This window comes from Hippocampus comes, unplaced genomic scaffold (assembly GCF_001891065.2).
Source record: "Hippocampus comes isolate QL1 unplaced genomic scaffold, H_comes_QL1_v1.1 scaffold81, whole genome shotgun sequence".
Lineage (NCBI taxonomy): Eukaryota > Metazoa > Chordata > Actinopteri > Syngnathiformes > Syngnathidae > Hippocampus > Hippocampus comes.
In genome coordinates, this window is record NW_017806179.1 from 25,467 (window position 1) to 50,450 (window position 24,984).

Consider the following 24,984-nt stretch of genomic DNA (forward strand, 5'->3'; position numbering starts at 1 on the left):
GCTTGACCGCACATTGCGCTGCCGCGGGCTGGCCGCCATCGGGGGCTGAAGAAGGAAACGCCGCGCGGCGCGGAGGCCGCAGCTCGAGATTTGGAGGTGAGCGAGCCTTTTGGACGAAAGGGGAAGAAAAGGGCCGCCTCCGCTCGACCTTTGCCGACGAGTCAATGTCCGACCCGTGACGGAAGAGGACATTCCACTCTCGACTTTTGTACCTTTCAACTGAGCGCGCCGAGTCAGCCGGTGTCCGGTTGACGTCGTCGCAGGACACCAACCTGCAAGATCGCGGAGAAAATACGAGGGATTGGGGGGGGGAACGGTGAGACGGCAAAGTCACTCGGGCGGACGGCAGAACGTGAACTCACCGCGTCATATTTTGCCTCGGCAGCTGCGGCGCCTCCGCGTCTCTGTGAAAAAGAAAAGGCCGAGTCAGTCCCGCGTCGAGCAGGCCTCCCGGCCCTCCCGGCTCTCTCGGCTCTCACCTGCTCAGCCGATGAGACGGACGAGCCGAAACGCACGTCGTGACGCTCGCAAACACCAGCAGCCACTTCATCTCGCCGCCGGCACTCGAGAACTTGAACTTGGACCGCGGCGGGCCCTCCGCTTTTTATAGGCCGGCGTCTGAGGCCGCGCGATCGATCGCGTGGCCTCTCCTCGTCGTCGCTCCGCTCCGGGCCAAAGGGAAGCAGGAGGTCACAGAGTCAATATTTGTCGCTCCGGTTCAGGGGAACGACCTCCGGCTCCTTTTCGGTCGACTTGTGTTTCTTGAATTGCCTCGAGCTGAAAAGACGGGAAACTTGTTCGCATTCGCGTTCCGTCGCCGTTCGCGATGCACGCCCAACGCGACGGCTGAAATGAAGTTGAATCTCGACCGTCTGGCTCCATTTGTTAAATTGCTCACTGAAATCTCTCATCTGGATCGATTTGTTTCACTTTCGGTGTTAGAATTCCAAATTGAAATCTGTTCTGCGCGGATTCAGTTCGCTCGACTTTTCCCCTTCGCTTGCACGAGTAAAAACTTGAGTTGGGTTCGTGTGACAAACATGCAGCCACTCGAGGGGGCGCGATCAGTTGCGCGACTCAGATCTGCTCTTTCTCCATTCAGCGTCTTCGTTTTGAGCGCATGAGCAGCTCTGCGGGGGGGGGGGGTAATGTCGATGGCAGTACAAGGCATCGCGTCGGGGAGGGGTGAAAAGGTGACGCGCCAATTGGAAAATCCATGACGCCCACGGTACTGCTCAAAACAATCCAAACTCGTCTTGAGAAACTTCGCCGGCTTCAGGCGAAGCGCGAATTGGAGCTAAGAGCAACGGTCGCCACCTTCCGAACGCCAACGCCGTAGGAACACGTCCACCCCGGAAATGCAACGATACGTACCGTCGCGGATTCCTCGCCTGCGGGGGACAACAAACATTCCGCACAGCGTCGAGCAGCGCGCAGGTGCGTCGCCGCCACCTATCGGAGCAAAGCTCGGGACTGAAGCGGAAGCTTCGACCTGACGTCGGCATCGTCAGCGGTTCGTTGTTTCAAATCGGGTCAAAGTGAGGTGGAGAATCCTCGGGTTTTTTTTTGAATCTCCTTCTCAATCGAGACGTTTTGTGAGACCTGCGATATCCGCCTCTTCGAGCCGCCATCTTGGCCACCCCGTCAACAAGGTGCTTTTTTTTTTTTAAATACCTTTTTATTGGAGCACAAAACAAATACATAACATGATACTATTTTCATATCAGCAACATCATCGAAACATGAAAGAACAGTATGTAAGATTAATTTGGACAGCACGTGCGGGGGGGCAGCAGCCACAGTGGCTTCTGGGCAGAACCAGCCAAGAGAATTTGAGAGAGCATTTTGGACAGATGAGACCATTTTCGGCAATTATCACAGATAAAAATAAAACCAAAAAAAAAGCTGCGGCTGTGTCTCGATTTTTCTGGCATCCATGAAATAGCTTGAGTGGGGATGTGAAGCCTTCTGGTCGTTACTGTTAGCATCATCCATCCATTTTCGGATCCACTTCATCCTCACAAGGGTCGCGGGGGGTGCCGGAGCCTAGCCTATCCCAGCCGTCTTCGGGCACCCTGAACCGGTTGCCAGCCAATCGCAGGGCACACACGGACGAAGAACAATCCGCGCTCACGCCCGCACCCGGGGACAATTTAGAGTATTCAACCGTGAGCATCGTGAGCGTTTCAAAACAACAGAAGGAGGCAAAGGCTCCCCCAGAACGTTTCATCCGCTTCAAGATGGCAGCCACTTTGCACGTCCCTTTCCGAGAGCGGGCTCCAGCCGGCGGTGGAACCATAGCCACTGTGCTCGACCCCAGCCGTGACAAAGCGACCCCCCCCCCACCCCCCCGGCTGTCAGGGGACGCAAGTCATTTCCATGACAACAACTCACTCCCAGGTTGAAATGACAAAGAGCAGGTCACAAGCGGACTCGCGCGCCCCGTCTCGGACATTCGAGACGACCGCATCCGTTTGCGCTCGAAGGCTCGCCGAGGACCGCGGCGGCGGCCAGAGTTGGAGGCTTGCCGCAACCACCGATGGAGTCATCCTTTCGGAAGGCAAATTGACAGTTGCGAAGATGCCTCGCAGAGAGGCCTCCGTCTGCCACTAAGTCACCGGGCGGAAAGCCCTTCGCGATTCCGCCGGTCCGTTGTCGAGAGGGCGGGTCGGCCGGGCCGACTCGGGCCGGCGCGGTCCGAAGCGAGCCTCGTCGCATTTGAACGGATGCGGCCCCATCGGATGACAGGGGAAAGGTCTTGGGAGACAAAGAGAGTCCGGCTGCCATCGTTTCAATGCCCCGAGACCGAAACCGGCTCGACCAATGAGAGAATTTCCGCAAGCGAGACAAAGATCACAACTTCGATAAGACTTCAAAGAATGGAAAACACAAGACAGGGAATCACATGACACCTTTTCGCTTTGAGAGAAGCGACAACCAACAGACAAACGCCATTTTGCTCCCAGCATCAGAGAAAGCAAAGGCGAAGTTTGGAGCGTTTCTCTTTTTATCGGAAGTCGTCGGCCGAGAACATGCCCTTGGCGCGCCGCAGGATGGAGTCCTTGGAAGCGTCGTAGGGATGTTCCTTGGACGGGATCTCCAGCACCGCCGGGATGGACTGCATGTGGGCGTCGATGGCGTGACGGATCATTTCGGCGATGAACTGGTTGATGAGGATGATGCCAATGTCATTGCGGGCCAAGAAGCTCCTGGCACGCACAAAAAAAAAAAAAAAAACAGAAAAAGGCCATGACACACTTCACCGGCGTCTCCCTTGTTTGGCTTTAGAAAAACAAACGGAAACGCACATGCACTTGGTCAATTTCCAAGAAGGTGGAAGGTGGATGTTGGAGGGCGATCAAGTCACATCATAAACAAAGACAACAAAACCAGCAGAAAGCGCTCTTCCCTCGACGGAGTCGTGAGAGCCTCTCGAAAATGAACTTTGCTGTATGTAGCGACCGTTCCGAGTCCATTATCTCACAATCGTGACTGGCGGCGTACGCTTACGGGTTCGATATCACCGTCTCATTCACTTGGTTTATGGCTACTGGATTTGCTCAATTAGAACCCTGCCAAACCGTCCGCACTAAAGTAATCATGAAAAGCGCAACGACAACTAAAGCAGCCCGGGGAAAAATCAACCAATCCATCGTACGGGCCACCGCTGACAGTGTACGAGTCGACCACGAAAAGGATACAAGATCGCATTCGGTGACCGTATACATTTGAATGGTGTAGACCGAGCACTGAGAAAAATGGTGGCGGGGAAGCGGAAACTAGAGCGGCGACAGCTCGACTGGAGTCGCTCCATCTCCAGAGCAAAAGTGGAAACGCGGGCAGCTGCCACGACATCTTCAAACTCGTCGGCTCCAAACAAATGGAGACAATCGGTAAGTAATCGTTCGAAACCCCGCGATGGGCTGGCGACCGGCGCGGGGTGTCCCCCGCCTACCGCCCGAAGACGATTGCGGCGGCCCGCGACCCTTGTGTGGACAAAGCGTTTCAGATCACGGACGGGTGGAGGATTTAGGCCGCTCAAACAATAAGCCCACCTTCTATCAAGTGCCTGCGCCAGGTATTTGACATCCTTTCAGAGTGGACATTGAGCACGAAGGGAAAAATCATTCCTTTCTAAACCCGTACGAACAAAAAGAAGCCGTTCATTGAAACGTACGCACAAGTATGCACGAGTAGAACGGGTGTCCCGCTACGTGTGCAAATGTTCGGCCAGTTCGAAGGAGGCCTCCGAGTTGCCTGGTTCCGTTTCACATGGAACGCGCGTCACGATTTCAACAAAAAAGGAGGACCGACTATTCCATCGCTAAATGCGGCGCTTACTTGAAGGTCTCCTCGATCTCCGTGACGCTCGTGTCCTTCTCCACCACCAAGAAATTCGGTTTGCGATTCTTGTTGAGTTCGCCGATGCCGCCGAGGAGGAATCCGGTGCAAGTGTCTTCGTCGCCGATCACGGCGATAAGCTTCCCGCGGCCGGCCATCGCGAACACCGAGCTCGGGAGAGAAAAATAACGAGGCGAACGGTCAAAATGACGAGCGATCATCAGTCGCAGATCACGTGACGGTCGCCTGACCGCCACTTCCGTCGCTTGTCACCACAGCGTAACGCGGGCGCCCCCTACAGCTCGGAAGCTGACACGAGCCTTCAACTCGCGTGTCAAACCTGGGCCAAATATCGCGTTACCGGTGCAATCTCGAGACCGGAAGTTTTTGTTGGGTTTTTTTTTTTAATTACACGAAGCTACGACTTCAAACGATTTTGTTACCACTTCTATGTCACCTTGTGGTGGAATTACTTCAATGTGTGCTGTTAAATCTAGGCAGTGCAGCTTTTACAGCTTTTTTTTGGGGGGGGTCAGAAAATGCCTTATATGCTTAGGACGCAACATTTCTGACAGGCATTTGAACTCTTTGGCCTGTCATCGATTAAATGTGGAGTAGCATATTTTCGTCTGGCTATGAGCTCATTCATGAAAAACACAAGAGAATATATCCACTTATTTTCTGACGTTTGCGTTTTAATTTGTCACGGCTCAAATCGTCGCACGTTATCATCGCCGTATGTGCGCCCGAACCTCAGAGACAGTTCAATCGACGTCAGCCCTTTTCCTGTACAATGGCCGCACAAAAATAAAATCAAATAGTGGATACAAATCAGACAGTACGCGCCGCGACGTACGACGGCAGCCCAAACATGTCAAAATACACACAACGAGTATACGACGGCTCGTTTTTTTTTGTCTTTCACACACGGGTAGATACTTTGAAATTAATATAGGAGGCGAAATACATCAAGTACGTTCTCATCAGATGCTCCACTCGATGTCTCGTGAGACGGACACCGACTGAGAGTTCGCGCTTCTGCTGCTGCGAAAGCCCTGCGTTTGTTGGAAGGCAGCGCGGGAGGCTCGGGGGAGACTCGCCGACGCCCGCCGAAGCGCACGCGGGCAGTCACGTGTCAAAACGCGGAAGTGACATCACATCGCGGTGAAGTGTAAATAAAAGAGGAAGAAAGGATGGTGAGTTTAGCGGCGAAAAGTCCATTTTCGGCCTTCAATGGCGATACTTGAATGTCAAAGTGAGTCGCTGTACCTCGTTTAAATGTCCACCGGGTCGTTGCAGACGACTGCAGCGGTGACGGCGGGGCTGGAGCGGATCCCGGACCAGCTCGGCTATCTGGTCATCAGCGAGGACGGCGTTTTAGCCGTGAGTGATCGCGTTCAGCGACGAGTTGACCCTTTTTGTCGCGGGAGTTGTCAAAAGCCCACAGCTCACCGAGTGGCAACGGTTTGCAACTTGTGTCCCGATTGTGTTTTTTTTTTTGGAGGGTTCGTTCAATGTTGCAAAGACGATCGCCAGCCAATGGTTGCAAACACTTTTTCTTGTCGCCCTCAAATTTTGATTTTGAATATGTGAAACATTTCTTTGCGAAAAAGAACTGCTTTAAAGTGTGGGCGAACGTCCTTGCGATCCTAAATGAAACCCGCCGAAAATTCATTTGCAAAGCGCTAAGTGAGATACGGCCTTAAGTGGTCACCGGGGTTCCGGCCTGAAGCGCGACCGACTGCATGTCTGCCTGCCTGCCGCTGGGACTCTTTCAGTCTTTCTGCGGAGTGATAAACGTCGATTCCCTCACGTACCAGATAAGTCGATGCTCAAGAGGGCAAACGTTCCCAGTCGTGAGCGGCGTCTTTGCCATTTCTGGCTATTTGCAACAGACGTGGCAGCGCCAATATTGCATGACGAGATTCCAGGAACGTTCACGTTCACTCGACGAGAGGCAAGGAAGGAAGACGTTGGCCCGTCAATTGATTTTGCATCTTCCAGTCTTCAGGTGAGCTGGAAAACGATGAGCACACAGCCGGCGTGATGATGCAGATGGTTCGCACGGCCAGTCGCTTTCGGTTGGCGGGATTGGCCGATGTGCCCTTCAAACGCATGTCGGGTAGCTCGCACGCACGCACTGACGCTCGCTCGCTCGCTCGCTCCCAGAGTGACTAACCTCTCCTCTTGTCTTCTCTTCAGTCATCCTGGAGGATTTCGTTTTCACCGTGACCGCTTCGGGTCAGAAGGTTTTTGTGGTCAAACGTCAGCACAACCAGCAGGAACCAATCAGCGTTTAGAGTCGCAAAGCCAAAACGGTGTTGTCGCCTTTCAATAAAATGGTTCAACAATTTGCTGTGGGCCTGATTGACGATCAATAAAATAAGCCATTTGCTCAGCCGACTCCTCAAAGAAAAAAAACCAAAACACCTTTATTGCATTTCACAACAATGACGAGGCCGCGACGGCTGCGAGCTCCGCGACGGCTGCGAGCTCCGCGACGGCTGCGAGCTCCGCTCCTCTCCGACCGTCCCGTCACACGACTCGGACTAAAAACATGCGTAGGAAAACAAACGCGAGGAACGCAAGGAGTGACGGACGAGAGTCTGAGAAGTTGCCTCCCGCTGACACGTTTATAATTTAAAAAAAAAAAAGAAGAAGAAGAAGAAGAAACAGTCCTGTGAAATTCCACGCCTCCCTTCCCTCCCGCCACTTTGGGTTCGCCGGACGCCGTCTAGTGCTTGGCGAGCTCGTTGGACAGCCAGTCGAGGCCCTCGTAGAGCCCCGTCCCCTGAGTGGCGCAGGTGGCCTGCACGTACCACTGAGCGCAGGCGGAAAAGAGAGTTAGGCCGGCTTTCAAAGCGACGCGCGGACGGCGAGCGAGCCATACGTACGGTGCGGCTGCGCATGTCGTTCAGGCCCAGTTTCTTGGTGAGTTCGCTGGCAGCCATGGCGTTGGGAAGATCCTGCTTGTTGGCAAACACCAGCAGCACGGCGTCCTTCAGGTCGTCCTCCTGGACCTGCGCACACCACGGCGGCGTCGCTCACAAAGATCGGCTCATCTCGTCGCGCCGCCCGCCCGTTCGGCTCGCTCACCATCTTTGAAAGCTCCTCGGCCGATTCCGCTATTCGCTCTCGGTCGTTGCTGTCCACCACGAAGATCAGACCCTGCCGGCGCAAGGGACCCGTTGGGACGCGGCCGTCAAACACGCGTTCGCTCGGGGGCCGCGCGGACGCAGATCGATTTCCGAGTGGGCCCGACCGGTAAAATCGCCACGCGCGGTTGACGACGTCAAAACAATCGGCGCCGCTGCTACAAAGAACTCGCGACGTCACGTCGAGGACTGCGGCGCGAAGCCGAGAAAAAGGCGCGGTGAGGGGATTTGTCCCAACAGTGTCAGAAACGGGTCGGAGCGACAATCGGAAATGCGCCACGCGTTTGATATCTGGCCCCAAAAGCTTCGCGCGCACGTGTGCGTACAACCTGCGTGTTCTGGAAGTAGTGTCTCCAGAGAGGTCGAATCTTGTCCTGGCCGCCAACATCCCAAACGGTGAAGCAGATGTTCTTGTATTCCACCGTCTCCACGTTGAAGCCTGAAAGAGGACAAAACCCGGACGTGACCGAGTGGCCTTTCCTCAGTTCGTCGGGATGGCGAGCAAGGGCAAGCCTGCGTCCATCTCCGCTGACTGAGGCTGAGGGGCAAGACTCGTTCCCCCCCCCCCCCCCCCCCCCCCCCCCCCGGCCAATCACGGGGCAGAAACAAAAGCAAACTCGGACACCGCTTCTTTTTTGAACGGTGGAGACAGCCACCGTGATGACGTCAGGCTGGCTCGCTCGCTTACCGATGGTGGGAATGGTGGTGACGACCTCCCCCAGCTTGAGTTTGTACAAAATGGTGGTTTTGCCAGCTGCGTCCAAGCCCACTGTCGCGCAACAAAAGACACACAGCGGTCAGCCGAAGCTTCCGGTCGACACACGAAGCCGCCAAAACAACGGCGCGTTCCACAACGGTGACGGCGAACTCGACAACGGCTGGTTCCGCGGCGCGACGGAGGCCCCCCCGCGACCCGTTTGAATCGGGGCGGGGGGAGAAAAAGAACGTCCGAAACCCAAAAGACGCATTCAAAGGAGCGCAAGCGCAAGCGGCGCCGGCTCGGAAGCGTAAGAGCTCGCCGGCTAGCGAGTTAGCTCGCTTGAGCTCGTCTCACCCATCAGGATTCTCATCTGCTTCTTGCCGAAGAGCCTGGCAAACATCGTCGAGATCGTCAGCCCCATTTTGTCAAGAGGGTGTTCTCGTCCGAGATGAGATGAGCGCTCCTCGCGTTCGGCGTCGGGGAATGGTCCAACCGGGAGGCCGAAACTCGCTGGAAGCTCGGACCTCTTGTTTCTCTTCTTCTTCTTCCTCCTCCTCCTCCTCCTCCTCGGTGCCACGTCAGGGCCAACGCGGAACAAATTACGTCACGACAGTGGGAAAACTTTATTTCAACGTGCAGTCGACACACTCGGCGGCCTCCAAAACGCGATTATAAACAAGCTCGCCCAGTCACCACAAATGACCCCAACGTCACATTCATCTTTTGGGGTCACGACATGTTATAAAAGAACAAACGAACAAAAAAGCAAATTTGAGGTGCACTAAATGTGAAATTCGCGTGACATCGCCCTCACTTCCGGCTCAAGACGACATGGCGGCCGTCGGTGACTTGGAAACAGCGGCGTTCGGGTTTCAGCTATGAAATACGCGAATTCAAACATCGCTCGTTTAAATGCAAGACGACCCATGTCTGCTGAGGTAAGGGCGAGATAATTGGTGGTGTTGATTGGCCGCGTTTAACTTAAAAGTCCCTCATTGGAGTTCAACTCGCATTTCGCACGAGACGGACAATTTTATAAGCATGTGTCACGTTTGAAAAGGTAAGCGATCTGCACCGGGTCAGCAATATAATACGGATCTTTTGAGACGATTCCAATCATTTAAGTATCACGTGACCGGCAAATATTCCAAAAAGTTCTACTTCTGGGTCGTAGCGGGAAGATAGATCACGCGGAAAACGCCGCGAACGCGTTTCTCTTCCACACCTTTGGAAAGCGACAAGCCTGCTTCTTATGCTCGTCACACGCCGCCTTCATCCTCGCAGCAGTCCGGCGGTGACTTCGGCATAGCTGAGGCGGATCCGGTCAAGTCCGGTCATGGAGAAGTTTGGAATGAGTTTCGGGGGAGGTCCCAGCAGAAAGGAGCTTTTGGAAACGCTCGAGTCCCAGAAGAAGCAGCTCGCACAGTACCAGAGTCGCTTCAAGGATGTGGTCCAAGCGTACAAGAGTTTGATGAAGGAAAAGGAGGCCCTGGAGGCCAGTCTGAAAGTCTTGAGCACGTCGCAGTTTGCGGATGCGAACCGGCAACTCTGCGAGCGGGCCGCCCTCCTTCAGGATCGCGGAGACGGCGCGGACGCGAGCGAGGAAGATGCGGCGGAAGGGGCGAGTACTTGCGGGTTGGAAGTCGGCGCCGTAGCGGCCGATCGCGACGGGCGAGAGCTTCAGTTGAAGGCCCAAGTGGGCACGCTCGCCGGCGCCCTGGCCACCGTGACGCAAGAGAAGTCGCGCATGGAGGCCAGCTTCCAGGCCGATAAGCGGCAACTCAAGCAGGAAGTGGACGACCTGCAGGAGCGCCTCGCGGCAACGAGTGCGCGGCAGCAGGCCGAGGTCCGCGGCCTCCAGACGCAGCTGGCGGAGAGCCGCGCTCGCGTCATCACGCAGCAGCACGAGCGCGAGCGCGAACAAAGCGACCAGCTGCAGCGGCTGCAAGAGCTGCAGAAGATCCTGCAGCAGGAACGAGACCTGCGACAGGACGCGGAGCTCCGCCTCCACGAGGCCAACGCCGGCCGTCTCGCGGCGGCGCACGCCGCCGACCGCCAGGTTGAGTTGGAGGCGCTCTTGAGGCGGGCCGGCGAGGAGCGCGAGCAGCTGAGGCGGAAGCTGCGGTCGGCGGAGGAGGAACGAGAGGAAGCGGATCCCGGGCTGGAGCTTCTGCGGCAGGAGCTGAGCCGGCTCAAGGAGAGCCTCCAGGACCAGATCCGCAACCACAACCACAAGGTAGGACTCGGACTGCTCTCGGCGAAAGCTGAGGTCCTCTCGCGCGTCGGAAGCAGAATGACGTCGGGCGCGTGTGCACGCAGCTGTGTCAGGAGGAGGCGCGCGCCCACGCCGCGGAACTCCGGGTGGGCGGTCTGGAGCAGCGGGTGTCTGAGCTCTCGGACCTTCTGGGTTCTTGCGAGAAGGCGAGGCAGCGAGAGCACCAGGCGGCTCAGAGACTCCGAGAACGGCTGGCGCAGTTGGACGCCGAGAATCGAACGCTGGCCTCGAGCAGGTCCGCGTACGACCCCGGCCCGGACGACTCCCTGCTGGACACGACGGCCCTGAAGGACAAGTTGGAGAAGGTGAAGAAGTTGCTGCTGCTGGCCGCTCAGAGGAACCCGCCCGCCGGGACTCCGAGCGAGCCGGAACCCGCCCGAGACGAGGAGCTGCGGCAGCTCAAGGACGAGTTGGAGCGCTGCAAGCTACGGGCCAAGGTACGCGCAAAGCCTCGCAGGCGCACGCGCTCCCGTGTCGGTCGTTTTCACTGCCAAGCTCGTGCGGCGTCGCGCCGAAATATCGGACGCGTGCTGAAAACGGCCTGAAGGAAAGCCCCGACTCGTGCGCTCGAGAAGGCCGCAACTCTTGGAGGACACGTCGCAAGTAACATCCTTGTTCGACCGGCACGCGAGGAAAGCGAGTACGCGGACCTGAAGCCGGCTAACGTATTCCCGCGTCTTTCCGCGCAGGCGGCATCCAACAAGAGCCACGCCGACGGCAGCTCCGCGTCCCGCGAGCTGGAGGAGGCCCGCGAGCAGTTGGCCGACCTGCGGGAGAAGTACGTCGGCTTGCGCGTCGAGAGCGACAAGGCGGCGGCCGCTCAGCGCCGCGCGCTGCAGCAACAGCAGCAGCGCGCGGCGGAGCTGCTGCGCCGCCAGCGACAGGAAGCCGAGCGCAAGCAGGCGACGCACCGCGACGAGCTGATGCGTCTGGAAGACGAGCTGCACAAACAGCGGGAGAGGACCGTGGCGCTCCTGGACGAAAAGGACCGGGAGGTGGAGCTCCTGCGAGTCTCCGCCCCCAGCTCCCTCTCCGCGCCGAGAGTGACGGCGGAGGAGGAGGAGGGGGAGGGGGAGGAGCGTCGGGCGGACGGCGTGGGACGAGCCCTGCGGCGGGCCGCGCCCGGCGAGCCCGCGCCGCTCCTGTACGCCGAGCAGCTGGCCCGAAAGGAAGCGGAGACGGCGGGCCTGAGGCGGCAGAAGCGGCAGCTGGAGGACGACGTCCGCCGGCTGCACTGCAAACTGGCGGCCGGCGCCCAGCGCCACGACGACGAAAGCGGCGCGCTGCGGGCGCAGCTGGACAAGCTGAGCCGCGAGCAGAAGCGGGAGGGCTCCAACGTGGAGTACCTGAAGAACGTCATCTACCGCTTCCTGACGCTGCCCGACGCCAGCGGCAGGCAGCAGACGCTCAACGCCATCCTCAGCATCCTTCACTTCAGTCCGCAGGAGAAACAGTCGGTCCTCCGGCAGCAGGGGGCGCCGTGGTGGAGCGGCCACAAAAGATGACGTCGGGCCGGCCGTTCGCTTTCCCAAAGGAAGCCGTCGACTTGTTCTTTTCTTTGTACTCCAGACCGCGATGCCGACCGTTGCAATAAATGCTCCGTTGTCACTAATCAAGGGTGACGTCGTTTCGTGGGGGGGCGAGGGGTGGGAACCGGCTCGTAGAAAGAAAATGTCTGGAATGGCACGCCGACGTTCACTGACCTGACGTGTGCGAGCGTGCGTCATTGCGCGCGCAGCACAGCTTGCAGGTCTTTGGGCAGCGAGCTGACGATGGCCCCGATCAGCGATTCCAGCCTCCGGACCGGGTCGGCCGTCGGCCGCGGCCGCTGCCTTGCGGCTCTCGTCTGCAAAAGATAAGATAAGATAAGATCAGAAAACCTTTATTCGCCTCGCAACACCTGCGCTCCCAATTCACGGCAGCAAAGTTCTGAATGGAAGAAGTAGAGCAGGCACGCGCGCACGTTGGCGTGGCTTGGACTCCAAAGCGCCGCTTGGTTCCAACGCTAACCCCGGCCGGCTTTTGAATCTTTGTTGTTTGGAGCACGCGTCGCGATGCGGCGGCATCACATTCAAGCGGTTGGCCGGCTCCTGCGCCTGCGCCTGCACCTGCGCCCGCCGTGGGATCGCTAAGACTCTGTCCGACCGCTTGGATCAAAACGCGGGCAACTTTGTGAGCGCGCGGGCGGGCGGCGGATACGCCTCCGAGCTTTGGCGATTCCGCATTGCCTCGCCGCCGGAGGAAGCAAAAGATGTTCAAGTCAACTTCATTGTCAAATGTGCCCTCTGTGCAACATGCAGCACAGATGGCGTTTCTTTCCTCTCAATCACGGGGGGTGGGGTACGTTGCCGGTGGACGACCTCTGACTCCGCCACCCGCGACGAGGAAGCGGAAATTGAAACGTTTCCTGTCGAGGCGCGACGCCGAGCCCGCCGCCGTGCGGACCGGCCCGAACAAGCGCCAAGCCGAGCACGTCGCGCTTCCGGCCGCAGTTCACGCAGAGGCTGACGGGGCCTCGGAACAAGCGCGCGCTAGCTACCGTGCCGTGGCGGGCCCTGGACTCGGCCCCCGGTACTGTCCGGCGCAAGGCCCCACTTTGACGCTCGTCCTCATTAACAGTGAGCAAGACACCCGAAAACGCCGGGCGTCCCGAGGTTGGAGTCGCGAACGCCCTTGCGCCGCTTTGCCGCACCGCCAAAGCGACGACTTTGCTTCCTACTTTGCGATGGCTTTTGGGGAGCCGCCAAATACGCCGACGTTTCCGCTTTTCAAAAGTGCCGATTTTGAGCCCGGAATTTGAAGGATGGCAACAAATACGCAACCGGTGCGCTCGGGTTCCGCCGCCGAGCTGGAAAAGGGAGGCCGGTGACGCATTTCTATGACTGGGGCTCACCAATTTCTCTCGCAGCTTCACGACCAAGTCGACAATCTCCACTTCAGACTTGTCGCGAGTCCATCCCAGCAGGTCCTGCGGGACGCGGCACACGGTTGTCAGCGCGGGGGCGGGACGCAAAGTCCGGCGATGACGCCGTCCGTCTCCTCACAGCCTCGCAGATGACCTCCAGGTGGAGGCTCTCCAGTTTGCCGCTCATCTCTCGCAGACGGTGGCGGTACCAGCCGTCGAAATTGGGGGACTTGAAGAACTTCCTGCGGACGGGACGAGCGGCGTCTGAGCCCAAGCCGCTTGCGGCGGCGCGACGGCCGTACCTGTACAGTCCCGCCCAATCGCCTCGCGCCGCGGAGGTCGGCCGAGGGCCGTCGCGCTCCAGCGCCGACATGAACTCTTCCTGAGCGAAGGGCCGAATTTGCGGGGGCGTCTGCGCAAAAGTCCCGGATGAGCCGCGGCCAGACGGGAGCGGCGCGCTCGGCGTCGGTTACCTTCCAGGGCGTCACGGACCTCCTCGGCGGCATCAGGCCGGCCATGTAGCGCTCCTGAACAAAGGTCCGGGTGGCGCGGCATAAGCGCGCGGCGTTGGGAAAACGGGAACGCGATGGAGCGGTTCGGCGCCGTCTTACCAGCGGGCCGATGAAGCTGTGAGTCAGCTCCGAAAAGTGTCTCCTCAAGATGGCGCTCTGCACCTCGGAAGGCCGCCGCCTCTGAATGCCCTGCCGACAAAGGGAAGGGGCGCCGCTGGCTTCGTTTTGCGGCCGAGGGTCGGCCCGCGGGCCGGCCGGCCGGCCGCCCGCTCTTACCTTCAGCAGTCGCTTGACGAGGACCTTGTCTTTGAGCAGGAAGCTCTTGTAGGCCGTGAAGACGCCTGCGCCATCGCCACAGCGGGACTCAGCGCACGCGAGCGGAAAGACCCGCGCGCAAAAAGCCCCGCGCCCACGCACGCACCCACCTGGTTTGGTGTCGAGCGTCTTGAGTTTGGCCACCTTCTTGATCTTCAGCTGCTTCGGGACGTCACCTGACGAGAGAACGCCACGGCGGCCCGTCTCAGAGCGGCGCGGACGAAGAGCGCGGACGGGACGGGACGGGACGGGACCGGCGGGCGCCGTCACCTGACATTGTCGCGTTCTCTCCCAGTCGCAGCACGTGAGGCCAGTTGTGGAAGGTCTTGATGAAGAAGGGGTTGGTCACGCCCAGGATCACGTTGGGCCTGCGGGGGACAGCGCGAGCTCGGGTAGCCGCGGGGGGGGGCGAGGGCACCCGGGCGCTCGTACTCACGGCGCCTGCGTCCTGGTGGTGTACTCTCGGAATTCGCCGTCGTGGACGGTGAAGTACGGCCGGAAATCGCAGCAGAACTTGAGCGGGGCGATGCAGCTGAGGTCGCGCAAGGTGACACGGGTGACACGGGTGACACGGGTGACCGCGACGACCGCGCCCTCGGGGCGGCGTACCTGACGAGCGCCCAGACGGTTTCCGAGGAGGCGGCCGGAGACGGCGCCATGACCACCACGGGCTCGCCCAGCAAGGCCAGTTCCCACAACAACTGCAGATGGATCAGGACCGAGCGGAAACAGCTGCGCAGATCAAAAAGGCCGGCGGGCGGGTCAGGTCGGCGGCGAGAGCCGAGCGGTCGGACGAGAAACGGGAAGCCCGAGCGACCTGAAGAGGTCCGGCTCATGGACGGAAGGCAGCAGGGTCGGCCCGGGCGCCGCGTCGCCACGCGTCCCGATTGGGAGCGCCGCCTGCAACCAGAGACAATTCGGAGCGGACGACGGAAGACGGGACGGGACGGGACGGGACGGCGCCGCCGCGTCCTGTCGAAATTCGGCCTCCGGGCCGTGGCTCGGAAGCGCACAGCTCGCCGTGACTTTTTCACTGGCCAAAACGGCTACGGGCCGCTTGTCTGGTTCGAAATGGGGCGGGGGGCGTTTTGCCCGACAGACCCTGCTCATTTTGGTCCGCGGCAATATGACTCGAAAAACAGTTTTGAATAGCACGGTGCACGGGGATTGAAATCTTTTGGAGAATAATGACAACTGGGCTTATTTTGGATGCAAACTGCCTTCGCCGCTTTCGACAACCTCCTTTGAACGCCGTCTTATCGTTGGGTCAAATGTTCAAATCTTTCAAGCAAAGAGTATCTCATCTCAAATGTCATTCGTTTGCCTGACCTCCTTGGGAGAGGCCCTGACCGGACTTCCCGCTTTGTCCTTCTGGCACGGAATTTGGACCTGAGGACAAAAATACATTCAGCCGGGGGCCGGGAAGCAGCGCCAAAATAAAAGCCCGTGCGCTGGCCTCACCTGTAACACCGCACCCAAGAGCGGGAGGTTCAAGGTCAGTCCGGCGGCGAGGAAAGGCCACTGGTCCATCTGCTTGCACACTGCGGCACAGATACGAATGTCTGACCGTCGTCGTCGTCACGATCGCCGCCTGCGCGTGCGTGCGTGCGTGCGTGCGTGCGTGCGTGATCTACGGTTTGACACGGCAGGGCTGTGACTTGTGGAAAAAGTCTGGCGCGACGATGCGCAGCACGGAGTGGAAGAGCTGAATGAAAGGGAGCCGCGACAGCAGAACCAAGGACTGCAACAAAGGCACGTCGCCATTATCGAGTCGCGTCGCCCGCCGGCCGGCCGGCCACGGTTTGACACCTTCCCAAAATGCACTCTTTGCACAATTCAATTCCCAAACAAAGAAACGCTTTCCAGAGTGATTTTGGACATTGATCAGACAATATTTCACAGCCCTCCACCCAGAAAAAGTTGGTCTCATTCGGAACGTCGATTGATCACGATTTGGGGTCTCGGACGTCACATCAAGGAAAACAAAAAAGGGCTCCAAAAGCAGGTTTTGACATCTCCTTCCACATTTCTTGACAGAAATCAAGTATTCCAAGCTCAAGTCTGGCATTGGACATTTCAACAATCTCATCAAGTCCACAACCTTTGGCTTCAGCCCTCACGCGCACATTTCCTTCTCTCCTTTTTCCATTTCAAGTCACTGTGCGGCGCCCTCTCACCTTCTGGAAGTATCCTCGCTTGACTGACGGGTCCTTGACTTGTCGGAAGTAAACGTAACCGTAGAAGTGTGACGCTTCACTCTAAGGAGGGACAAAGCGGACCGACCGTCTGATGTTTTTTTTTTTTGCAAGTGATGACGACTTCTCTCTTTGGTTTGACCTCGTGACGGTTACCTGCAGGGCAGCGGGGGCGTCCTTGTTGTATCGGTCGTTGCGCGGTCGGGAATGTCTGCGACCGACAGACTGACGCATCCTGAAGCTGAACTGAGTGTCCCCGATGCATCCTGGGGATCGAACCGACAGCTCCATCATCGTCATCATCATCATCATCATCATGCATTTCGGTGCCCTTCTGACCACACAAGGACATCAAAAATAAACAAACTGGGTCACGGATTATTTTCTGAACACCGAAAGGTCACAAAGCTACACAATAATCCCAATCTGCAAATATCCTGCCAAATTGAAGGCGAGTAGCTTCGTTTGATCTTCTTTGTATTGGTTGTTTGTTTTTCACCAACACGCCCACAGACACGTCCCCGTCCCCGCCCCGCCCCCCTCCGCTTCGCACAGCAAGAAGAGACAGAGCGGCGGGTACGGGTTTGAACCCGCGTCAGCCTGGAAATGCCGATGCCAATGTCACGTTTGGCATCAAGTCCGTTCGAATGGAGGCCCAGCGTTTACCTGAGTACGAGTCCGGGAAGGAAAGGTAGCACAGGCTGCTTTTCTGATGGCGAAATCATCAATCAATCAATCAATCAATTCATTGATTGGCTTCCTTCCAGCACAAGTGCGCAGCCGCCGACTCACCTCCTTCTCGGTCAACTTCACATCCGGAGGGTAAACCAGCTGCAAAGAAAACAAAAGTCATTTTACCGGCAAAAGCAATCATGACGCCGGCTGTTTGTGGCTTCGTTTGTTCGTCGCAAAAGGAAAGCGCCCACATTGAGTTCACGGCGAGCGTTTTTGGGAGCGATCTCCCTTTTTACGACGCCCCCCTGCCCCCCTCGGGAAATGTTTGAATAAACATTCGGCAAGCCTCCTCGCCGGCCGTCTTTAAAAGCCGCCCCAAAACTCACATGTATGTCTTCTTTGGCATTTCACTCAGCATGACTCAGATTTGCTCTCGGTTTTGCTGTTCGGTGCTTTCTAGCGTCTTTGTTAGCGAGTTGTTGCTTTGGCGTTTTCTATGTTAGTCGCTCCACGTGCAGCGCTTTGTATGCAGCGATGGCTTTTTAAAAGTGCTCGACAAATACAGTCGGGTTGAGCCGAGCAAAAAGACCCAAAGCGCGGTTCTCACTGGCTCCGCATGACGAGTACGAGTCACGCTAAGGATGCTAAGCTAACTGCCCGAACCTCGATGGCTTGGCCGAGCTCCAGGTCAAAGGTGACCACACACGCGCACTCGAGCCACGACGAGAAGCGGGCCCACGGACGGCGCCGCTCCACTTCTTCCAGGTCCGCCGGGTTCATGACGACCGGGCGAGCGAGCGAGCGAGCGAGTCCACACCGCACCGGTCCCAACTCCCGAGGCGAGACGAAGACGGGCGGTCCGAGGCGACGGGGCGCCCCCTGCCGGAGACAACCGCGACAGCGGCGGACGCCTTCGATTGAATATTTGAATGCTGAACCTGCAAAGAAAAGCATCCATTAAAAATAGGGATTCGTTACTTTAGCATGGTTAGCAGTGACCATGCGAAATACCTTTTACGTTTCAAGAAATATGCTCACTTAATCTGAAGTATTACAACTGAACAGGTGCGCGATATTTTTGTGAAAATAAACCGTTTGAAGCGTTTTGACGTTTTTTGTCCTCGGCTGGTCCGTGTGTTTGTTTGAAGACAGACAAAACAAAAGAACTGAAACGTCGCCCTCGAGCCGGAGTTGTCGGTGGTACGTCGGATTGTTTTAGTTTGAAAAGCCGTCGGGCGGATGTCCGCGTTCCGGCTTATAAAAAGGCGGTCTCGCCTACCGGTGGGTTCAAGTTCCATCGAGAAGGCGGACAAACGAGTATCCGGCATGTCCACGGATCCGTCCTCGTTCGCTTCGGCCGCCAAGTGCGTGAGCCGCCACCTCAACTTGAGCCTGCGCGTCGACTTCGAAAGTCGCGTGATCCGAGGGAAGGTGGCCCTCACCGTGGAGGTCCTGGAGGAGCGCTTGTCATCGCTGGTAAACGTCGCGTCCGGCTGCTCTGTTAGCCTGCGGGCTAGCGAATAGGAGATAACACTTTATTGGCCTGAACTTTGACACGAGCTCGTTTGGGAACACTTTGTCGAGCTCAAAAGCTTGAAATTACATTTTAAACAGACTCGTGGTCATTTGAAATCATAGTCCCAATCTACAAGTATGTGTAATATATTTGTAATAAATATAATGAATAAATATTTTGGTGATTTATGATCAAATGACAATGCCATAGAAGCATTTGAAAAATCTATATTCGTTTTTTTAATGCATTTCCTTTAGCGACAGGACTTGGATAAGTCAACATGAAATTGATTGAGAAAAAATAAATGGCCTAGATGTTGATTGATTTTTTTTGAGGGTGCAACTGCCACTCTACCCCACTCTCGACCCCCACATTTTAACTTTGGGAATGCGAGGAGGAGTCGTCGCGAAAGTGAAGCGAGAGGAGTTTCCGTTTGCCTCTGTTTTTCGGAATCTGCCGCAGACTTTGGACACCCTTTTCAACTTTGGGAATGCGAGGAGTTTCCGTTTGCCTGTTTTTCGGAATCTGCCGCAGACTTTGGACACCCGAGACCTGAAGATCGTCTCCGTGGACGCCAACGGGCAAGCGGCCCGCTTTACGATGGGCCCTCCGCACAGCTTTAAGGGGACGCCGCTGGAGATCACGCTGCCCTTTGACCTTTCCAGGTGAGCCCTCGCCTCCGTCGGGGGAATCGGCCACGCGCTGACGATTGAGCTGTGATCAGAGGTCAGCACGTGATCGTGGAGGTGACTTACCAGACCTCGCCCGCCGCGCCGGCGCTGCAGTGGCTGACGCCCCAGCAGACGGCGGGAAAGAAGCAGCCGTACCTCTTCAGTCAGTGCCAGGTGAGCCGTTGGGCCGTTGGGCCTTGCTCCATCGTGCCGACAGGCTGCTTCACTTCCCTCTTGCCGTCCTCTCTTGCGACTTAACCGTCGTCTCGCTTCCCATTTTGTCACGGTTGCCTTGTGGACCGGCGTTATGATGAAAAGGCTTGCTTGCGCCCCCCCCCACAGGCTCATCACTGCAGGAGCATGCTGCCTTGCCAGGACACGCCAGCCATCAAACACACGTACTACGCTCAGGTCAGCACGCATGCCCGCACCCACCGACAAGTGACAAGCAGACTGATGAAGTGACAGACATGCAGACATGCAGTGGCGTGTGTGTGCGTCTCCCTGGCAGGTGTCAGTGCCCAAAGACTTGGTGGCAGCCATGAGCGCCCTGCGCGACGGTCAGGACGTGGACCCGCAGGACGCCAATCGCGTGATCTACCGCTTCAGACAGAACGTAACGACTCTCGCTCCTCCTCGGCTTCTTATCGCACAAGCCGTGATCGCAGCGGCGCCTTGCGTCCGATTTGCCGCGTGACAGTGGCCCAAATCATTTGCTTCCACTGAAACCAACGCAAACGGCCTTCACGGCCGTTGTCGCCGGGCGGCCGCGACCGCCTGAAGTCAACTGAGGCCCTTTGACCTTTCCAGGTCGGGAAAGAAGCACCGGGCCCGCGCAAATTTCTTTCCAAAACGTGTCGTCGGCACGGCCTTGCCAGTCGATCAATATTTGGAGCGTTTCCCCGCTCGAATCGATCAGCGGTCGCCGAACCTTTTAGCGCGCGTCCGATGCAATCTTTGCGGAACGGAAGGGCCCGAAAAGGGAATTTGTGAGAGCGCAGAAAGTTGCCGCCGTAAATCCGAAGCGTCTCGGGCCCCGGCTGCATTCTTGCGACTTTGGAGTGTATTTTTTCCCCGTGAGCTCAGGTGGCCATGCCGTCCTACCTGATCGCCTTGGTCGTGGGCGCTCTGGAGAGCAGGTAGGACGTGCGGCTCGGCGCCCGGGTCGGCGCTCGGGCGCGGCGGGCCGCTGACGCGCGCTTCTTGCAGGCAGATCGGGCCCCGCTCCAGAGTCTGGTCCGAGGCGGAGTACGTGGACCGAGCGGCGTTTGAGTTCTCCGAGGTGCGTTGCCCGCACGCCGCCCGCCCGCGCAACTCTGCGGCTCACGCGGCGCGCTCACGCTCGGCAGACGGAGGCCATGTTGAAGACGGCAGAGGAGCTGGCCGGACCCTACGTGTGGGGGAACTACGACATCCTGGTGCTGCCGCCGTCGTTTCCCTACGGCGGCATGGAAAATCCTTGCCTGACCTTTGCCACGCCCACACTGCTGGTGAGCGAGCGAGCGAGCGAGCGCGTGCGGCGCGCGCACCCGATGGCGCGTTTTGATACGTTGACCTTGCGCGCAGGCTGGAGACAAGTCCCTGTCCAACGTAAGTGGATGGCACGTCCCCCCGTCGCGTCGCGGGGAAAGGCGTTGATGCGGTCCTCCTCCCGTCAGGTGATCGCTCACGAGATCTCGCACAGCTGGACGGGGAACCTGGTGACCAACGCCACCTGGGAACACTTTTGGTAAGGCGCCGCGTCGCCCGCCCGCCCGCTCGGACGCCGCTCATCTCAGAGGCCTTTTTGCGTTTTGCGCGCGCGCAGGCTGAACGAGGGTCACACGGTGTACCTGGAGCGGATGATCGGCGGTCGCCTGGAGGGGGAAGCCTTCCGCCAGTTCAAGGCCACGGGCGGCTGGAAGGATCTGCAGGACTCGGTGAGAAGCCGAGCGCCCCTCGGACGCCGCGGACGCCGTCCTCACGCCTTTTGCGTCGCGGCGCAGGTGAGCACCTTCGGAGCCCAAAACCCTCTGACCAACCTGGTCCCGAGTCTGCGAGACGTGGACCCGGACGACGCCTTCTCCTCCGTCCCGTACGAGAAGGGCTTTGCTCTTCTCTACCACCTGGAGAGCCTGCTGGGCGGTCCCGGTAACTCGGGGCCTCGCCGCCGCCGCCGCTGCCTGCGCCAGCCGCCGTCCTCGCCGACGTCTGGAGTTGTGCCGTTTGCTTGTCTCCTTTAGAAGTCTTCATGGGCTTCGTCAAGTCCTACATCCAGATGTTTGCCTACAGGAGCGTCACCACGGCGCAGTGGAAGGACTTCCTGTTCGCCTATTTCAAAGACAAGGTGAGGCGCGGCGGGCCGTTGGTCTTTCCGCCGCGAGGTGCACTCGACACACGCCGCTGCCGCTTGCCTCCCAGGTGGACGTCCTGAACGAGGTGGACTGGGACGCGTGGATGTTCACGCCCGGGATGCCGCCCGTCAAACCCGCGTGAGGAGCCGTGGCTGGGGGGGGTTTTGCGAGGCGAGCGCCGCCCTCGCCTCGACTCGCGACTGACCGACGCGCCGCGGCCTCTCCTTTCAGCTACGACAGCAGCCTCGCCGACGCCTGCATCGCTCTTTGTCGCCGATGGATCCAGGCGAGACTCGGGCGGCGCGCCGCACCACGCCACGTCTTTGGTTCGGATGCCGCGCTCACACGGCCGTTGCGCTTCCCTTTCCAGGCCGCGGAGCGAGACCTGAGTGGCTTCGGCGCTTCGGATGTGGCCAAGTTGTCGTCCCACCAGCTGGTCGAGTTCCTGGCCCTTCTTCTTCAGGAGGTAACGCGGGCTTAGGGCTTCTCTTGCCAGCGCTCGGCGAGACCGCGGCGTCCGTACCGACCGGGACTCGGCTTTGGCTTTCGGTGCCGGCTGCTCTTTTTAGGAGGCGCTCCCTTTGAGCCACGTGAAGAGGATGCAGGAGGCGTACGATCTCAACGCCTGCATGAACTCGGAGGTCCGCTTCAGGTGGGCGGCCGCCCGTCGGTCGGTCGGTCGCTTCCGAGCCGGCTCGCCGTGACGGTCCGCTCCGCTCCGCGTCCAGGTGGCTGCGACTGTGCGTTCGGTCCCGGTGGGAGGAGGCGGTCCCCGCGGCGCTGCGAATGGCGACGGAGCAGGGCAGGATGAAATTCACACGCCCCCTCTTCAGGTAGCGCGGCGCTCGCTTCGGGTCGGGCGCTCGGGTCCCGCCTTGCGGCCACGTTGCGCTTTGCTCCGACAGGGAGGTCTTCGGCTTTGACAAGTACCGAGAGGAAGCCGTGCGAGTGTTCCTGGCTCACCGCGCCGCCATGCACCCGGTGACCTCCGGACTGGTCGCCAAAGACCTGAAGGTGTCGGCCGACCAGTAGGACGCGGACGGGCACGTCCGTCGCCCCAAAAACCATCACGGCATGGAAGGGAAAATAAAAAAAACACTTCTGTGTGAAATGCGCCGCTTTCTTCATTTCCAGGAGCATGTTCCTGTTTTTTGGGGGGGGGGGGGCCACTTGAGGCGATGCGCAACTCGCTGCACGTGTTGCAAAAAGATTTGCACAGGCAAGCGACGAGAGAGGGAGAGACTTTTTAATGCGCAAAATCAAGCGGCTCACAACAATAGCCGTCGACGCGCTCTTTCCAGCCCGCTTGCGTTTGAGGCGGCGCCGTTCCGGCTCACCAGCCAATGATCACAACGCAGATTCAGCCCGGATTCTTTTTCACCCGGCAAAGCGGGTTGCGGCTCCTCGCGAAGAGGCGGCCGATGGGCGCTTTGGGGGCCGTTCAGCACGCCGCTCGCTTGTTGGGAGGTCAAAATCGGGGGTGTGGCAACTTTTTCTTCTTCTTCGAGAAGGAAGGAGCAACGCTCGCGGTCACCCGGCGCGTCCCGAAGTCGACCTCGGGCTCGGGCACCGAGCGCTCGCCGGCTCAGGCCCGGGCCTGTCCGAGCACGGCGGCCCGCAGCTTTCGGTCTTGCCGGCGGCCTTGCAGTCGCAGCTCCTCCAGCAGAGGCACCAAAGCTCTCCTGCGCTCCACCACCTCCAGCATCTCCTCCAGGACGGCGCGCTCCCTCGCCAGCTCCCGCTCGCCCTTCAGCCGGTCTGCCGCAAGGAAGTCACGCTGCGCTTCAACAAATCCATTTTCGCTCAGGACGCGCGCCTCACTTTTGGGTTTGCCATTTCAAAAAAGACTGTTTGGACAACATTTTGCGTTGAGTGCTGCTGTCGCGCTCTCCCTCGGTCAATTTCGTATTTCAATGCGTTTGCGTTGTTTGAAAAGCGAAGCGGCGCAAAATGTGTCTCGGGGGAATTTCACTTGGTGCGGCGCTTTTGAACCCGAGCCCCGTGACGAAGGGTCTTGCCCGTGGACAGGACGTGGCCCCTTTCCGTAGCGTGGCGCAAATGATCGGAATCATTTTGGGAGCCGATCAGACAATTCTCTGAAATGACGGAGAACATCTGCCAAACTGTGGCACGCCTCACCGTTTGAGTTGCGCCGCGTCACTGCTGTCTGTTCCCCCCCCGGCCTTGACAGAGCCCCAAATCTCACCCGAGACCTTGCGACGCGTTTCTTTTGAACGCCGAGGCCGTCAACGCGCCGCAGTTTTTTTTTTGCTCACCTCGCGACGGAGGGAAGACGAGTCAAAAGTCGCAATCGGTTTGTCGGACGCAGCCGAGCGGCGTCGCAAATGGCGCCGCGTCAAGAAATGAATGTGAAGCGGAGGGAGGCGGGGGCCCGGCCCACTCACCGTCCAGCGTCATGCTCTCTCGAAGCTCCCGCTGGAGTCGGCTCTGTCGGTCTTCCAGCTGCAGCTCTCGTGCGCTGAAGCCGCAAAAGGTCAGAGGTCAAAGCCCCGCCGACCCGGCGAGCGGACGTCGGGCCTCACGTACAATACCATGAGCTCCGACTCGTACCGAACCAGGATGTTCTTCTGCTGGACCAAGCCGAACCAAAGCTGCATGAGGCCGTTGCTCTCGTCGCCGCAAGCTCCTACGCCGCACGCGCGCACAGCACACGCACAGCACAGCGCCCCCTTGATGTCGTGCTCAGACGGCGCCACGCGGACATGGGCGCAATCGGGGCCCTCACCGTTCCCTCGCTGTTGTCCTCTGAGACTCCTCTCCAGCGCGACCCCTCTGGCCTCCAGACGTCGCTGCTCCTCCTCCACCAGCTGCAGTTGCCTCTGGATCAGCTGACGGGGGGGAAATGAAAAAGCCCGGCGTGATCGGGCTTCGTACGCATTCCTTACTTGCGAATCGCGAGACGTTGTCTGCCCGCTCACGCCGCAGACCTCGACGCTTCCGAAAATATTCCCGGTAAATCCCTTCGCGGTGATTCGGGAGAGGCGGGCGGTCGCCAATGAGTGCCAAGGCAGCGACCGCGTTGGCCACAAAAGGGATTTTTCAAAAAAGTAAAATTGTTTTGAGGGCTCCATTCACGCATCGCGAGGGACGTTGCTCTTGCGGCGGCCGGGCCTCGTCCGGTCCCGGTTCTCGCCAAAGGAGTTTTCCTTTCCGATGCTATCCGAACGAGACCACCCGGGAGGACGCGACGGTCGGATGGCTTCCAATTCTTCCCTCGGCCCACGACGACCGCCCAACAAAGGACAAGGAGGGAAGGCGCCGTCGGCCCTCGCCGTCCGCTTCGGCGCGAGCGCGGCCCGACGCGTTCCGGAGCCGGCGCAGGCGAGGTGGCGGCGAGTCGCGGGACTCACCTGAGCTCGGTGCAGCCTCT

The 24,984-nt window shown here is 58.7% G+C and overlaps 7 protein-coding genes and 1 long non-coding RNA gene across 11 annotated transcripts in view; 3 read left to right on the top strand and 5 right to left on the bottom strand.

Moving 5' to 3' along the window:
* Window positions 1-461: 461 nt before the first annotated feature.
* On the bottom strand, window positions 462-1,767 carry LOC109532670 (uncharacterized). Its single transcript, XR_002171424.1, has 2 exons — window positions 1,375-1,767; window positions 462-777 (listed from the first exon to the last, which is right to left on the bottom strand). It is a non-coding gene; the product is annotated as an uncharacterized LOC109532670 (long non-coding RNA).
* Window positions 1,768-3,004: 1,237 nt separating this feature from the next.
* On the bottom strand, window positions 3,005-4,601 carry atp6v1f (ATPase H+ transporting V1 subunit F). The gene is made up of 2 exons (XM_019897630.1): window positions 4,342-4,601; window positions 3,005-3,209 (listed from the first exon to the last, which is right to left on the bottom strand). Exons 1-2 carry the CDS (start codon window positions 4,560-4,562, stop codon window positions 3,008-3,010), a joined length of 423 nt encoding a protein of 140 aa, XP_019753189.1. The 5' UTR covers window positions 4,563-4,601; the 3' UTR covers window positions 3,005-3,007.
* An 824-nt stretch (window positions 4,602-5,425) lies between these two features.
* Window positions 5,426-6,694, top strand: lamtor4 (late endosomal/lysosomal adaptor, MAPK and MTOR activator 4). Its single transcript, XM_019897631.1, has 4 exons — window positions 5,426-5,537; window positions 5,641-5,724; window positions 6,346-6,463; window positions 6,544-6,694. The coding sequence occupies exons 1-4, from the start codon at window positions 5,535-5,537 to the stop codon at window positions 6,639-6,641; spliced, it is 303 nt and encodes a 100-aa protein (XP_019753190.1). The 5' UTR covers window positions 5,426-5,534; the 3' UTR covers window positions 6,642-6,694.
* Window positions 6,695-6,941: 247 nt separating this feature from the next.
* LOC109532667 (ADP-ribosylation factor 4) lies at window positions 6,942-8,771 on the bottom strand. Its single transcript, XM_019897629.1, has 6 exons — window positions 8,551-8,771; window positions 8,185-8,265; window positions 7,826-7,935; window positions 7,438-7,509; window positions 7,236-7,361; window positions 6,942-7,162 (listed from the first exon to the last, which is right to left on the bottom strand). Exons 1-6 carry the CDS (start codon window positions 8,615-8,617, stop codon window positions 7,076-7,078), a joined length of 543 nt encoding a protein of 180 aa, XP_019753188.1. The 5' UTR covers window positions 8,618-8,771; the 3' UTR covers window positions 6,942-7,075.
* Window positions 8,772-9,007: 236 nt separating this feature from the next.
* gcc1 (GRIP and coiled-coil domain containing 1) lies at window positions 9,008-20,212 on the top strand. Of its 3 annotated transcripts, none has more exons than XM_019897617.1 (4): window positions 9,008-9,134; window positions 9,481-10,413; window positions 10,476-10,908; window positions 11,161-12,130. In XM_019897617.1, the coding sequence occupies exons 2-4, from the start codon at window positions 9,533-9,535 to the stop codon at window positions 11,974-11,976; spliced, it is 2,130 nt and encodes a 709-aa protein (XP_019753176.1). In that variant the 5' UTR covers window positions 9,008-9,134; window positions 9,481-9,532; the 3' UTR covers window positions 11,977-12,130. The 3 variants fall into 3 exon arrangements, with proteins under 3 accessions (XP_019753176.1, XP_019753177.1, XP_019753179.1); XM_019897618.1 differs by lacking the exon at window positions 9,008-9,134 and adding an exon at window positions 20,199-20,212 and having other exon boundaries at window positions 9,447-10,413; window positions 11,161-11,977; XM_019897620.1 differs by lacking the exon at window positions 9,008-9,134 and having other exon boundaries at window positions 9,447-10,432; window positions 10,516-10,908; window positions 11,161-12,129.
* On the bottom strand, window positions 12,175-18,157 carry dennd6b (DENN/MADD domain containing 6B). Of its 2 annotated transcripts, none has more exons than XM_019897622.1 (20): window positions 17,737-18,157; window positions 17,191-17,229; window positions 17,065-17,107; window positions 16,555-16,664; window positions 16,381-16,461; window positions 15,840-15,944; window positions 15,665-15,748; window positions 15,533-15,592; window positions 15,021-15,103; window positions 14,813-14,935; window positions 14,640-14,735; window positions 14,474-14,571; window positions 14,314-14,379; window positions 14,165-14,229; window positions 13,988-14,077; window positions 13,850-13,903; window positions 13,679-13,788; window positions 13,516-13,618; window positions 13,365-13,439; window positions 12,175-12,317 (listed from the first exon to the last, which is right to left on the bottom strand). In XM_019897622.1, exons 1-20 carry the CDS (start codon window positions 18,025-18,027, stop codon window positions 12,195-12,197), a joined length of 1,899 nt encoding a protein of 632 aa, XP_019753181.1. In that variant the 5' UTR covers window positions 18,028-18,157; the 3' UTR covers window positions 12,175-12,194. The 2 variants fall into 2 exon arrangements, with proteins under 2 accessions (XP_019753181.1, XP_019753180.1); XM_019897621.1 differs by having other exon boundaries at window positions 15,665-15,745; window positions 15,837-15,944.
* On the top strand, window positions 18,342-22,704 carry lta4h (leukotriene A4 hydrolase). The gene is made up of 19 exons (XM_019897623.1): window positions 18,342-18,549; window positions 19,124-19,254; window positions 19,314-19,434; window positions 19,603-19,671; window positions 19,772-19,876; window positions 20,347-20,399; window positions 20,470-20,542; window positions 20,610-20,750; window positions 20,827-20,850; window positions 20,919-20,989; window positions 21,068-21,179; window positions 21,246-21,390; window positions 21,483-21,586; window positions 21,661-21,731; window positions 21,825-21,879; window positions 21,964-22,059; window positions 22,163-22,245; window positions 22,322-22,426; window positions 22,499-22,704. The coding sequence occupies exons 1-19, from the start codon at window positions 18,400-18,402 to the stop codon at window positions 22,623-22,625; spliced, it is 1,836 nt and encodes a 611-aa protein (XP_019753182.1). The 5' UTR covers window positions 18,342-18,399; the 3' UTR covers window positions 22,626-22,704.
* A 13-nt stretch (window positions 22,705-22,717) lies between these two features.
* The window catches only part of LOC109532568 (protein-methionine sulfoxide oxidase mical3a-like), a gene marked incomplete at its 5' end in the record, with an annotated part of 31,510 nt that continues 29,243 nt past the window's right edge, over window positions 22,718-24,984 (bottom strand). Inside the window, 5 exons of the mRNA XM_019897449.1 lie at window positions 22,718-23,351; window positions 23,999-24,072; window positions 24,141-24,240; window positions 24,346-24,442; window positions 24,965-24,982. Of these exons, the coding sequence (XP_019753008.1) occupies window positions 23,179-23,351; window positions 23,999-24,072; window positions 24,141-24,240; window positions 24,346-24,442; window positions 24,965-24,982 (462 nt within the window). The remainder of the gene's footprint in view (window positions 23,352-23,998; window positions 24,073-24,140; window positions 24,241-24,345; window positions 24,443-24,964; window positions 24,983-24,984) is intronic.